Consider the following 13,492-nt stretch of genomic DNA (forward strand, 5'->3'; position numbering starts at 1 on the left):
TGAGAGGGTGGCCAGAGGCGTTGGCAGGGTGACATTTATTTGCCAGGTTCAGCAGGCACAGTTCACCCACTGATCTTCATACACCAGAGCAGACCCACAGGCATGCAGGGAGAAGGGCAGGGCCGCCACCAGAGTGCCGAGCGGGCCGGGACCAGTGCGGCTGCCTGCCCAGGCCGTGGTGGGGTCTGACAAGTGCACCTACCAGGAGCCTCCATCAGGAAACTGGGGAGCCTCGTCCCACCTCCTCATCTCAGCACTGCTCAGAGGCACCTGGGCCTCTCTCGGCCCCCATAGGAAGGGGAGCGGGTCAGACATCACGGGAACGCCTCTCTTTTTCGGGGTTGAAGTGGGACACTGCCATGCAGCAGGCCCCCGGGATGGTGAGGACCGTCAACTGATCCAGAGGGTGGCCGTCTGGGGAGAGCCAGGGATATCAGCCCTTCCCATCTGGCTAGTGGCAAGGACCCAGCTAGGCTGGTGCACTAGTGCTGGGCCTGCGCTCTGTCCTCCCGGTTCTCATGACCACCTCCTAGCTGCTCCTTCCCCACTCAGGCTCCTGGACTCAGGGCACATGGCAACCCACTGCAGGACCCAGGAGGCAGGGAGGGTCTCGGGAGGGGCTTCCCAGGGACAAAGATGGAAGCTTCTACCCTCCTCACTCCTTTTCACTTCTGAGGACCCCACAGCTACCGAGCAGTGCCCCCAGCCACACGCCCAGTCTTGTCCTAAAGCATACTGCTCTAGATTTCTGCATTCCCTGGACCAGCCTGTGTCCACTCCTAGAGTCGCCCAGTACCACAGGCACATACCTCCGTGTGTAGAAGCCTAAGACCGCTGACAGGGCCTCGCTGGAGGACCAGCTCTCAGGGCAAGGCCACCCAAGTTTAGGGCCTGGGAGGGAATGGGACTGCAGGGCCTGCCTGGGGGGGGTCTGAGGCTGAAGGGAAGAGGCGCAGGGGCCTCCTGAGGATCCCTAGAGCAGTATCCCACAGGAACAGAACTGGTGAAGCTAGCGAAAGACAAAAGCCACAGGAATCCATGCAGGGGCTGGGGCCGGTCCTGCCTCTGGCTTGCCCCCCACTCACACATACACACGGGAGACGAGACTGCTCCCCCGTGGCCCCCAGACATGCCCCACAGTGAGAGGCAGGGGCTGGGGAGGGGTGCGAGGGCATCATGCCAGTGACTCTATGTACAGTGAAAAGCCCCTCATCCACTCTCCCACCCTCCTGCCCGTCCCTGCCCCCCACTAGCCTGCCCACTCAGCTGGTCTCCTCCCTGCGGGACTCGGCAGAGCCAGCAGCCTCTTCCCCTTCGCTAGAGGGCGGAGCCTGGCCTGCTGCGCCCCCTGAGGCTGTGCTGTCCGGCTGGGCCGAAGCTGGCTCGGGGGTGGCACTGCTTTGGCTGGTGGGCACAGTGCTCTCTTCCGTGGCTGGCGTGGCTCTCCCATCCGTGGCTGGCGTGGCGCTCCTGTCAGTGGCTGGGGTGACGCTCCCGTCGGTGGCTGGGGTGATGCTCCCATCGGTCGCTGGGGTGACGCTCCCATCGGTGGCCGGGGTGATGCTCCCATCAGTGGCTGGGGTGGCACTGCGGTCTGCAGGGACTGCACTATCACTCTTTGCAGTGTCACCTGCTGTGGCTGAGGTGGCACTGCCCCCAAGGGCCGGGGCAGCCCCACCTGCAGCCCCAGGTGCTGCAGTGTCTGTGGCTGGAGCCGACGGGGCGGCCGCGGCGCTGGACTGCTCTGGCGCCCGCAGCCGCTTCATGAGCGTGGTCACTCGGACAGCTTTCTGAAAGGAGGAGAGAGAGGCTCAGGGCGGCTTACGGGAGCTGAGTCCACTCCCTGGCCAAGGCCAAGCCCAGGCCACCCCCCCAGGGTACCCTGGCTGCCTCTGATCACCCCAGGGCTAGGCACCCAGCCACTCGGCTACGCGTGGGTGGCGAAAAGCCTGCGAGTGAGACAGGCAAGCAGCTATAGGCTCCAGAGGAGCACCTGGAGTCAGTCCACGGAAGGGCCACCCAGGCCCTACCTTCCACTTGGCCCTGGCGAAGTTCTTCTCAATCTGAGCACAGACACCGTCCTTGATGTTCTTATCGGAAGCGGCATTGCCAGAAATCCTGGAAAGTGAATGCGTCTGAAGTGTGGCCTTCACTCTGTCCAGCCTTGTAAGACCCAGGGGTCACCAGGCAGGCCTTCTGGCTGCCCCCAACCCCCATCAGGGTCTCAGGGATGGGGGCTGCTAGGTGTGAGGAGGACGGAGCCCCGGCCTCTCCCATCCTCCCTGGGCCCCGCTCACCACTCGTGGGAGATGGCCTCTTCTGCGGTGATGCGCTGGTCCTGCTCCACCTCCATCAGCCTCGTGACCAGGTCTTTGGCTGGGGACAAAGCCAGGCAGAGGCTAGGCATGGCGCCCATCTCTACCTCAAGGTGATGGATGGGCCGGGGCAGGAGCAGAGCCCAGAGAGGAGGCCAAGAGCAGGTCCCCCGCACCAAGCCTTCCTTCTGCCCAGATGCCGGGCGCTCCTCACCCGCCTGCGAGATGTCGTCCCAGTACGGAGAGTCAAACTCATAGTCGCCAGCCAGGATCTTGCGGAAGAGATTCTTGTCGTGGTTCTCGTAGTCGTCCTCCTCCACCTCCTCGTAGAAAGGCGGGTTCCCCGAAAGCCTGCGGGGGCCGGAGGCCCAGGTCAGCCAGGAAGGCCATGGCACAGGCCCCACCCCCTGGCTGTACGCCCCTCCGTTTGCCCGTCCACTCACAGGATGTACATGATGACTCCAATGGCCCAGCAGTCCACGGGGCGTCCGTACCGCTGCCGGCCTACCACCTCCGGGGCTGCCAACACAGTTCCAACCGGCTGGTCAGGATCAGGCCTGCCAGGCCCGGTACCGTTCACACCCCTTCCTGGGGACCTCCTCCCTCCCGACCCAGAGCCACTCCTGGAAGGCCGTCTCCCCTCGCCCCCCTCCGCCCCACCCCTGCCCCCTCTGCTTGCCCAGGTACTCGGGGGTCCCGCAGGGCTCCTTGATGAGGCCGTTCTCCAGCTTAGCCAGGTGGAAGTCGCTGATGACAATCTTGGAGTTCTTCAGCCTGTTGTAATACACCAGGTTCTCCAGCTGCTCCGGCCAGGAATAGCATGGGGGTGGCAGAGACAGACTCGTGAGGAGCGGGCCTCAGAGGCTGGTCCGGGGTCCCAGGCCAGCTGCCCACCGACCCTTCGACCAGGCTCCTGCCTCACCTTGAGGTTCCTGTGCACGATCTTGAGCGAGTGCAGGTAGGCCACGGCCTCCAGGACCTGCCGCACCACGTTGCTCGTGTCTCGTTCCGAGTAGTAGCCCTGGTCCAGGATCCAGTCAAACACCTCCCTCCCCGTGGCCCTGAGGGACACCAGCCCCTGAGCCCGGCGTGGGCAGGACGGGGGGGTGGGGCAGGAGCACTTGGGCAGGCTACCTACACCGGGTAGCTGGCTGGGCAAGGCACAGAGACCGGGACCCAAGGGTCCGAGAAGGGGCGCTCCCTGGCGGCGGAGTGTGGGAGAACCCTGGGACCCCAGGCCCACACTCACAGCTCCAGGAAGATGAAGTACTCCTTGCGGGTCACAAACACATCCACCAGCTGCAAGATGTTGGGGTGTTTCACCCTGGCAGCGAGAGGAGAACCAATCGTCAGGGCTGAGTGAGCCCCGAAGAGAGGCTCTCGGTGCCACTGTGGCCGCAGCAGACTAACTGGCCAGAGGCCCGCACTGCTTGAGGCCCCTGCCCGCCAGCCCCTGCCCTGCTCCCTCCCACCCCAGGCCTCACTTACATCTTGAGGATGCCGATCTCGTTCTTGGCCGCCTTCCGCACCTTGCGGCCGTCCCGCTTCTGGAACTTCTTGCAGGTGTGCAGCTTGCCCGTGGTCTTGTCCTTGGCCCGGAAGATCTCGCAGAACTCCTCCCTGCAGCAGTGGCCACCCCACTCAGCCCCGGCCTCGGTGCAGGCTGCACCCCACTCCCCTCCCCCCGACCCTTGCCCGCCAGCACGGCACTCACGTTTTGATGACCTGTCCCAAATCATATCTGTCCGTCACCTCCGACGGCTGGTTATAGTTCTTCTTGTCGCCCAGAGTCACACACCCAAACGGCATTGCCAGGCTCTGAGCTGCAGGCAGGATGGGGTCTGGCTCAGCGGTGCCGCTCGCTCCCCACTTCTCCCCACAGCACCCAGGCCGCCTCCGGGAGGCCCCAGCCGGCTCAGGCCACGCCAGAGGCAGAGGCCAACGCAGGAAGGGCTGGAGGGTGGTCAGACTCAGCTCCTAGCTGCTTGTCTGCCCAGCCCTCCAGCCACTCAGCTTGGCTACCTGAACCGCAATCGCCCGCTCATGAAAAGTGTACCAAAAGGATATATCAGGGAGTCACTGTGTAATGAACACACTGAAAAGATGGATCAAATGATTTCTTTAGCCCTGGCCAGTGTAGCTCAGTGGGTAGAGCGTCGGCCTGCAGACTGAAGGGTCCCAGGTTCGCTTCTGGTCAAGGGCATGTACCTCGGTTGCAGGGCCCAGGCCCCGGTCGGGGTTTGTGCAGGAGGCAACCAATCGATGTGTGTCTCTCACATCGAAGTTTCTGTCTCTCCCTCGCCCTTCCACTCTCTCTAAAAATCAATGGAAAAATACCCTTGGCTGAGGATTAACAACAACAACAAAAAGTGGTTTCTTTACATTTCAGCTATTTTACAGATGACAAGGCTGGCACTACCCACTCGTCAGATAGTCATCTCTGAAAGTCTGAAGATGCAGGTGTTGGCAAAGATGAGGAGAACATGGGCACCGCTGGTGGAGGGCAAGCCTCCCCTTTGGGAACCAGCTGCTAAAACGATAGAAGTCAAATATACCCCATGAACCCGCAACTGCACTGCTGAAATACACGTACTTGTGCGTCAGGGATACTCATAGAGGATGCTCACAGTTGCAATATTCATAATTGCCCAAAACGAGAGACAACCGAATATCCATCAACATTGTTATATTGTGTATTTATTGTGACATAATCACACAATGTAATACTACACAACAATGGGAATGACGTGGGTATAGCTCTGCCCAACCACAAGGTGAAACTCACACACACAGTGTTGAGTGAAAAAGACAAGTGAATATAAATACATATACACACATGTATATAGTGTGTGTGACTATATAATCTATAATCAATGTTATTCAATTACAGAATCAATGTAACATTCAAAACAGGCAGAACTAACTTGTGCTGTTTAAGGATATAAACACACTGGAAGAACTACAACGAAAAGCTAGGAAATGAACACCTTGAGTCCTTCTAAGGCAGTGGTTCTCCACCTTGGCTGCACATTAGAATCACCTGGGAATCTTTTTAAAATCCTGATTTCTGGGCCTCATCCTCCGGAAATTCTGTTTCTTTGTTATGGGGTGGGGCCACAACATTAGTAACAAAGAAACAGAATTTCTGGAGGATGAGGCCCAGAAATCAGGATTTTAAAAAGATTTCCCAGGTGATTCTAATGTGCAGCCAAGGTTGAGAACCACTGATCTAAGAGGAAGAAGGGGTTGTGATTGCGTCAGGACACCTGGGGGTATTCTGTTGGGCCTATTTCTGAACCTAAGTGGTCGTTTCACAGCTTTATAATAATTTGTAAAAATGTACATACACGTTTGACACGTTCCTAAATTTCTGTTATGTTTCAAATTAAAACTGTTAATAAAAATTATGGCCAGCCCTAACTGGTTTGGCTCAGTGGATAGAGCATCAGCCTGCGGACTGAAGGGTCCCAGGTTCGATTCCGGTCAAGGGCACATGCCCAGGTTGCGGGCTCGATACCCAGTGGGGGACGTGCAGGAGGCAGCCAGTCAATATTCTCTCTCACCACTGATGTTTCTATCTCTCTTTCCCTCTTCTTTCCTCTCTGAAATCAATAAAAATATATTTAAAAATAAGATTTAAAAATATGATGGCCAGCTGACCCTGGCCTAGTTGATCAGTTGGTCAGAGCATCATCCTGATACACCAAGTTTGCATGTTCGATTCCCCAGCCAGGGCACATACAAGAATCATCCAATGAATGCATAAATAAGTGGAACAAGAAATCAATGTTCCTCTCCTTTCTTCTCTGTCTAAAATCAATCTTTTAGAAAAATATGGCCATCCAAAGTAATGACTACCTGGTGGCTATTAAAAAGAATAAAGTATTAATCCCCAGTGGGGGGCATGGAGGAAGCAGCCAACCCATGATTCTCTCTCATCATTGATGCTTCTATCTCTCTCTCCCTCGCCCTTCCTCTCTGAAATCAATAAAAATATCACTTGGAGTGCGGGAAACGAGTTAGGTCGGCTCGCGTGAATTGCGCGTACTCCGCGGGAGCCGTCTTTAACTCGGTTCATATAGATTTGCGGTGGAGTGCGGGAAACGTGTAAACTCGGGCCGATTGTAACTGCGTATTACCAAATATTTGTTTGTAATCCACCCTTTTGGTGGATGGAACAAAACCAAAAGACAGAGCCATCTTATATTTTGGCGGGAAATTCACCCGCACTCCAAGTGATATATTTACAAATAAATAAAAAGAACAAAGAAGATTGAATGTACTGCTGTGGACAGTCTGAGATATGTCGTGAAGTGAGAAAGCAAGGAACAGAGTGGTGGGTAAAGGGTGCTGCTATTTGGGTAAATTTTTTAAAGGTTTTTTTTTAAAATATCACTTCTGTTATTTTTTTTAAATATGTTTTATTGATTTTTGTAGAGAAAAAGGAAGGGAGGAGAGAAATGTCAGTGTGAGAGAGAAACATTGATCGGTCGCCTCCCACACACACCCGACCGGGGATCAAATCCTTGATGTGGGTAAGTGCCCTGACGGGGAACCGAACCGGCGACCTTTCATGGGATGACACGCAACCAAATGAGCCACACCGGCCAGGGCTACATTTTTAAAAGCTTATACGCCAGTTTATGATCTGTTCCAGAAGGACAACTAGGAAAGTGAGAGTTCTCTTTGGGGCAAAGAACTGGTGTCAGAGGGGCAGGCTTATACTTTTTGTTTAGGAACTTTCTGTTAGGGTTTTTACTCTTGTGGAGAGCGGCTACAGTGTTTGGACAGGTTCAAGCCTCGGACTAATGAGAGGGCACAGTCCTCTCATGGCCACGTGCAAGTCCCACCTTGGAGGGCAGAGCCCTCCCAGCACAATTATAGCCAACAGCTGTAGTTGTGAGCTTGAACCTGTGGTCGGAACACGTGGCCCCACGTGCCTGAGTGATGTGGGCTTGATAGAGTTCAGGTGCATGTAATTGAGTAGGATTGAAACCCACGAGAACGTTGTAAACATCTTGACCTCGCCCTTACTTTGCCTCGTGGAATCTGCTATAAAATAAAGATTCGGCTTGTAGTCCGTGGTGCTGTCTCTCCATCAGAGAGGGCAGCGTCCCACCCAGACCCAGCTTTCTTCTCTTGCCTGTCTTTTCTCCATCCTTCACCGCCCCCACTCGGGCTCCCGAACCTGGCTGAGCTGGTTCGGCACATAAGGCGCCCAACGTGGGGCTGAGTATGTCATGGCCGAGCCGGCCCACCACGTACTCTGATTACTTTTATTGCTGTAATCACTGCTGCATTCGGGTACAGTGCTCAGGGGGGTCCCCGGAAGGAGAACCCCCATCCTGGTAGAGGAGCAAGGAGAGGCTTTGAGGGAGAAGCAGCTCAGGGCTGGGCCTGAGAGGGGAGGGTTTGCCAGGAGCCACGCAGGGGGAAAGGTCCGGAAAAGTGAGACGAGCCTGCCTGGGGCTCGCTGCCGGTCCAGGGAGCAGCCCCTGGCCAGGGTCGGAGTTCCAGGCACAAGGGTGACCTCACGCAGCTGACCGCGGTGGGCTCTAGGCATTCCAGCACCTGGGCCTGGCACCTGAGGTGCTGCGGGGACTGGTTCCATCGCCCCAAGGAAAGGCTATACTCAGAGTCGGCCTCCAAAACCCCCGGCCCCGGACACGGGCTGCACCGAGCTCTGCACCGAGGCTGCATCCAACCTGTTCTGCCGGCTGCACCCCGTCCCTCCACTTGCTGCCCGCAGGGCCGGGCCTGGGCCTTGCCCGCCCAGATGCTCCCCTGCTGGAGTCACTCACAGCCACCAGGCAGTGCAGAGGGAGGAAGCCACCTCCAGAGGAAGGAGCGTGGTCAGAGGGGCTCAAGGCCAGGACCCGCACAGCCCACGCCAGCCCTGGCTGCTTGCTTCCTCCCAGGCAGGGGCCACCCGCTTCCCAGGGGTCCCAGTCCCGGCAGGTCTCCCTCAAATCTGCCCTCAGCATCAGGGAACGAATGCCAGCAGCCCCTCGTCTGGGCTGCTTGGGCTCAGGGATGGCGATCGCTTTCACCAGCGTGAGTCAGGCCGGGCTTAAGCCATCTTGGAGGCGCTGCAGAGGGGAGCACGGGCTTTGAAGAGCATCCCCGACTGTGTCCTTGTCGCCACCGTCAGCGTGTGGCTGGAATCCCACTCCCACAGCTGGCGGCAGAGGCCCAGCCACCCACCCTGCCGGCACCCATCTCTGTGCCCTAACAAGGGGCAGGGGGGCGGCGGGGGTCCCCCTGGTGTGCGGTGACCGCCTTCGGGCTGGAGTCGAGGCGCGTGCTTGGTGCCACAGGGAGGCACTCAGCTCTGTGGCTCTGCCTACACCGCTCCCTCTGGCAGGAGTGCCCTCCCCCCAGGCTCCCATCGGTCTCCTATTGTCACGCCAGAGTTATTTATAACATGCAACCGGCAACTACCAAAACATCCACCAACAGGTGACCGACCGGCCAGCCCGGCAGAGTCCCCTCCGGGCAGGGAGTGTGGGCACTGCCCACCTGGCCTCCGTGCCCAGCAGCCTCCACGGCCCCAGGTGCCGGCCCTGGGGCTGCCTCCATTCTTTCATCGTGATCTCTGACCAGGTGGTCTGTGCACAGACTGTCTAGAAGCATCCCGATGCTCAGAGTCAAAATGGCCCTTCCCTGAAATGCCGTCCACAGCCTCCCGCTCCGCACACCCCACCCCACCCCACCGCTCCGCTCCTGCTCTGACGCACGGCGTGGGAGGCTTCGTATGTGCCTGTCCCTGATCTCGGCCCAGCTTTTGGCCGTGCACATGCACTTGTGCCCACAGGGACCCAGGACTGTGCTCACAGTCTCGGCAGCCGGGAGCCCTCCTAAAGCCTCGTGGGCAGGGCAGGGGCCGATCTGCCCACCCGCCCGCCCCCAGGGCTGCCTGGTCTCAGCCAGGTGCTGCTTCTCACCAGCCTGACTGTGCTCACTCGCTTCCACCCCCAACCTGGGCCCAGGGCGGGGAGAGAAGAAAGGGGCCCCCCGTGGATGAGTGCCTTGGTCCCCTCCACCCCCACCGCTCTGCCATCTGCCACCCACTGCTGCCACCTGGGAGGCTGCTGGCGCTCCAAGCCCCTAGCACTTGCCTGCGACAACGGGGGAGAGGGCTGGCCCCAAAGCTGGAACAGCAAGGAGCAGCTTCCAGAACCGGAAGCTGCAAAAAGGGGTTTGCATTTCTCACCCCGTGGCCCAGACTCAACACCCAGAGGGGGGAGCTCTCCTGCCAGCGACCCAGAACCTGGGCTCTGCCCCAGGTCCGCCCTGGGGCCCGGAGGGCGCAGGAGCCTCAGAGCTGCGGTTCCCTAGAGACGTGGCCCTCCCCTCTCTCTGCAGAGAAACGGAATGGTGTGCTCAGGGCTGCCCCAGGCACTGCTGCCACCAGCCTCCAGCTGTTCCTCCCTGGAGCCTGAAGCCACACTCTGCTCAGCCTGACCCGCCCCCCAATGGAGCCTGAGGCCCCGGAGGAAGCCTCTGACTGCAGGTGCCCTGCTAATAAAGGTCCCCCTGGGGCCCTACTGCAGCAGAGGTCCCGAAGTCCCACAACGGAGTCCTGTCCCCTCCTTTTCACTAGGGTCAGGCCCCACCTTTCTCAGCCACAAATGGGAGTTTCCTGCCACGGGCTCCCCTGTCATGCAGGGTTCCACGCTTCCAGCGACCCCGGGGGGCTGGGAGGGCGCGGGGAGGAGGGGCGGGGGGCCTCGGCTGCCTTCTGACAACTGCAGGCAACACCTCCTAATTTAGTGGCATCTGTGAAGCCAGCTGCAGACACCCCTCCCTCCCCGGCTCTCCTCCGCCAGGACCAGGACCGGGCATCAGGCGGCAGAGCTAGGCTTCCAGGCCACCGTCCACCTGCTGTGGGGGGTGGACCCCGGATGCCCTGGCTGGGCCTCAGCCCCGGCTAACCCACCGTCCATAGTTCCTGCAGCCGACTCCCTCCTGTCCAATGAGGTGTTGCAGAGAGAGGGGCCTCTCCAACCTCAGGGGTGGCAGACAGCCCAGGGTCACCTCTAGAAAGTTCAGTCCTCGACATGCAGCAGAGCCAAAGGGTCCCAGTCTTTGAACCCCTGAAAGAAAACCCACTGGGGGCCCTGCTTCCCTGCGGGTGGAGGAGGGGGAATGCAGGGAAGTCTCTGCGAGCAAGGGGTTGCTATGGTGATGGAAGTTTTAAAACAAGGGGAGGGGGAGGGGAGAGGTGGTGGCCAAACCCCTTCATGAATTCCCTGGGGCTTTGGCCGGGTTCCCTCCCCAGGGGTTCCGTGACCCTGGTCCCTAGCCGATGGGGAGGTGGGGGGACTAAGAGGGAGGGAGTGGGGCAGGGACACAGAGACAAAGGCACAGCCTGGGAAGGAAGGGAGCATCGAGGCGAAGGAGTGAAGGGAGGCAGCCACAAGGATACGGGAGAGGCAGGGGCAGGGGGTTCTGAGGGCCTGAGGGTGCCCAGAGCGCCCTGAGGAACCGCCAGGTGCCTGGACCTTTGAGACTGAACCCTCCTGGGTCCCGGGCATTCAGCTAATTAGAGGGGGGGCCCAGCCTCACCCTGGGAAGAGGCCTGCTGCTGCAGTGCCGCCCCCTCCGTCAAAGCCCCTCCCTGGCATCACCCCGGCTTAGGAAGGCGGGTCCCGTGTGGAAGGCGCAGGTGTGGGGGATGGAAACAAACCGTGGAGACCTGGCTGCTCCCTTCACAGCCCCTCCTCTCAGCTGCCCAGCGCTGCCCCTCCCCCTTCTGCTATCCTCTCCGGGGCCCCGGGCCCCTTGGCAGCTCAGCCTGCTTCCCTGCCACCGCGGCCCCCTCCCGCCGGGGCGTCCTGTCAGGACGGCCCCCGAAGCAACCTAGAAACAGGATAACAGCTGCACGCCCCCCCTTGCCTCAGTTTCCTCGGCTGGAGGCCAGACTCTGGCCTCCTCCAGGGCAGGGACTGATGGGCTGCTAGTGAGTGGTGGCCAGGGCACGGGCCGGAGAGGAGGCCCAGCAGCCGGCACGGGGACGCAGCCCACGGCCCCTGGGTGTCCGCACCAAACGGGGCAGAGGAGAGGAGAGCCTGGCACGGAGAGAAGTGGAAGCTCCAGTACCCCACGTGAGGAAACCGAGGCCGGGCAGGTGGCTAAAGCTGACAGGAATCAACTGGGGGGGGGGGGCACCCGGTCCCCTGGGGGTCCTTGGGGGGCTCGAAGCCTGGGCCTGGAGGAGGGTGGCCAGAAGGGGCTGAGCTTTCGGTGAGGGAGAGGGCCTGCTCCCTAAGGGAGAATCTGGGGGAGCAGGCTCTGCCAGGAGGTGCGGACAAAGCGTTTGCAGAGCTGTGGGGGCTGGGGGCGCCCCGGTCTCCGCCACAAGCTACAGGCTGGGAAGGCAGAACCTCCCGGCTCACCGCCCACCGCCCCCTGAGCCAGGGCCCTGCTCCCACCGGGTGCCCCCCGACCTCCTCCCCGGGGCTGCTGACTCGCCCCCGCTGGCACAGCAGCGCACATGCGGGAGGCACACGTGTGAGCGCCGAGCCCGCACCTCCCAGCGGAAGCGCGTGGTCCCCCACCCACCGCCCAGCGCTGGGTCGGCCCTGGGTCCGGGCTGAGCCCTGGAAGCTGGGTCTGGGCTCAGGGGCTGGTGGTCCCCAGCGGCTGGGGGGACCCCTCCCCGCTCCCGGCAGCCCGCCCAGCCCCCTCCAGGTTGTCGTCCATGAAAAATAAATAATAAATAAATGCCCCCAAACTCCCCCTTGTCAGGGGAATTAGTGGCTGCTTTGCGCGGGAGGGAGGGAGCCCAGGGCAGCGGGGAGGCCGGCGGCTCCGGGAGTCCGGAGGGACCGCTCGGCCTGGCCCCTGCCCCCATGGGACACCCCCAGTGCCTGCGGGGTAATGTTCGCACAATTAGGAGCCTAGCGAGACGGGGGGTACACAAAGGGGGGGCGAGTAGAGGCGATTCGCGGGGACTGGGGGCTCCGGGGCTCCCCCCGGGACCCCGAGCTGTCAGAGGTGACGGGGAACTTCAGCCCAACCCCGCACCCGACCCCGGATCTGCAGAGCCCGCGAGCTCTGCCCGCGCCGGGGCCACAGCCCTCGCGGTCCCCGCGCACTCGGCGCCCCGCACCTCGAGCCGGAGACCCGGTCCTCCGGGACCACACCGCGCGCTCGGGGCGCCCGCCCGCCCGCCCCGCACCTGCAGCGCCGGGAGATCACGGGGAGGCGGCGGCCGCGGCTTCAGCGGGGCGCCGAGGGCTCCGGGGGCGGCGGGCAGGATCCGCTCCGGACACGCGGGGCAGACGCGGCGCCAGCTGCAGCCGCTCCGGCTCGCGAACCCTCAGCATCTCCCGCCGCTCGGCGGCACCGAATTCGCATCCCGGGCCGGGGGCGGGCCGGGGGCGGGCTGGGGGCGGGGCCTCTCTCCGCCGGCTCCGCCCCGACCCCGAGGAGCCTGAGGCTGAAACCCCACTCCACCGGGTGCCCGTGCCGAGCAGGCCCGGCCAACGCTCAGAGGCTCCCGTAGGGCCTCCACCTGGCTGGGCGACGGAGTATAAAGACGGGGGGGTGGGGGGGGGCGCGCAGGTGGCCAGTGAGGGTCCAAGACCCCCAGGCAGACTCGCCTTCCACCCCAACCCCCACTCCTGCCAGGCCACAGCGTGTGCCGTCCGCAAGTCTGGGCCAGGATGGTGGCCCAGTCTGCCCTCTCCTCTATGGCCCTGAATTCCCCAAACTAGGGGAGTCACCTATGGAGTGGTGTGGACTCCGCCTTCTTCCCAGTCATGTCGTCCTCAAACTCACCAGCCAGCGCAGGGTCACCATCAGCGGCCTGGGCTGGGCTCTGGGGACTCGGACCTACCTCCGCCCAGAGGGCAGCTGGAGATCGAGCCCAGGCAAGGGAGCCCAGCACGGCCTGGGTGGACTGCGGGGCTGGCCCCGGCTGGAGGGGCTGAGAGCTGCCCGGCAGAAGCGCTAAGGGAAGTCCGTGGCCATCCTCTGTCCCTTGTCTGGGAGGCATGTGGGCCAATGCTGGCCCGTTCCCCTCACAAGCCCCGAGGCCTCTATCTGGAGGGCAGACTTAGGCTTCTCCACTCAGCCCACCCCTCCCAGGGAGCCTGCCAACCCCATCTTGGGAGGGGTCAGCTCCAACCCTTTGCCATGTTGAGTCTCCTCTTGGATGCCCAGGGGAGTGA

The 13,492-nt window shown here is 61.3% G+C and overlaps 1 protein-coding gene across 1 annotated transcript; it reads right to left on the reverse strand.

The window, feature by feature from the left end:
* CAMKV (CaM kinase like vesicle associated) lies at nucleotides 1-12,674 on the reverse strand. The gene is made up of 11 exons (XM_070391286.1): nucleotides 12,499-12,674; nucleotides 4,030-4,138; nucleotides 3,804-3,935; nucleotides 3,565-3,639; nucleotides 3,238-3,376; nucleotides 2,995-3,115; nucleotides 2,759-2,834; nucleotides 2,530-2,666; nucleotides 2,298-2,376; nucleotides 2,031-2,118; nucleotides 1-1,790 (listed from the first exon to the last, which is right to left on the reverse strand). The coding sequence occupies exons 2-11, from the start codon at nucleotides 4,122-4,124 to the stop codon at nucleotides 1,263-1,265; spliced, it is 1,470 nt and encodes a 489-aa protein (XP_070247387.1). The 5' UTR covers nucleotides 4,125-4,138; nucleotides 12,499-12,674; the 3' UTR covers nucleotides 1-1,262.
* Nucleotides 12,675-13,492: the final 818 nt, after the last annotated feature.

Source organism: Myotis yumanensis, unplaced genomic scaffold (assembly GCF_028538775.1).
Source record: "Myotis yumanensis isolate MYYU_CA2020_CCGP unplaced genomic scaffold, mMyoYum1.0.hap1 SCAF_14, whole genome shotgun sequence".
Taxonomy (NCBI): Eukaryota; Metazoa; Chordata; class Mammalia; order Chiroptera; family Vespertilionidae; genus Myotis; species Myotis yumanensis.

Excerpts from the sequence above, each read along its gene's own strand:
- CAMKV (XM_070391286.1), bottom strand. The coding sequence starts at position 4,124 with ATGCCGTTTGGGTGTGTGACTCTGGGCGACAAGAAGAACTATAACCAG. Across the intron at positions 3,936-4,029 it reads TTGGGACAGGTCATCAAAAC|GGAGGAGTTCTGCGAGATCT; the intron begins GTGAGTGCCGTG and ends CCACTGCTGCAG. Across the intron at positions 1,791-2,030 it reads TCGCCAGGGCCAAGTGGAAG|AAAGCTGTCCGAGTGACCAC; the intron begins GTAGGGCCTGGG and ends TCCTCCTTTCAG.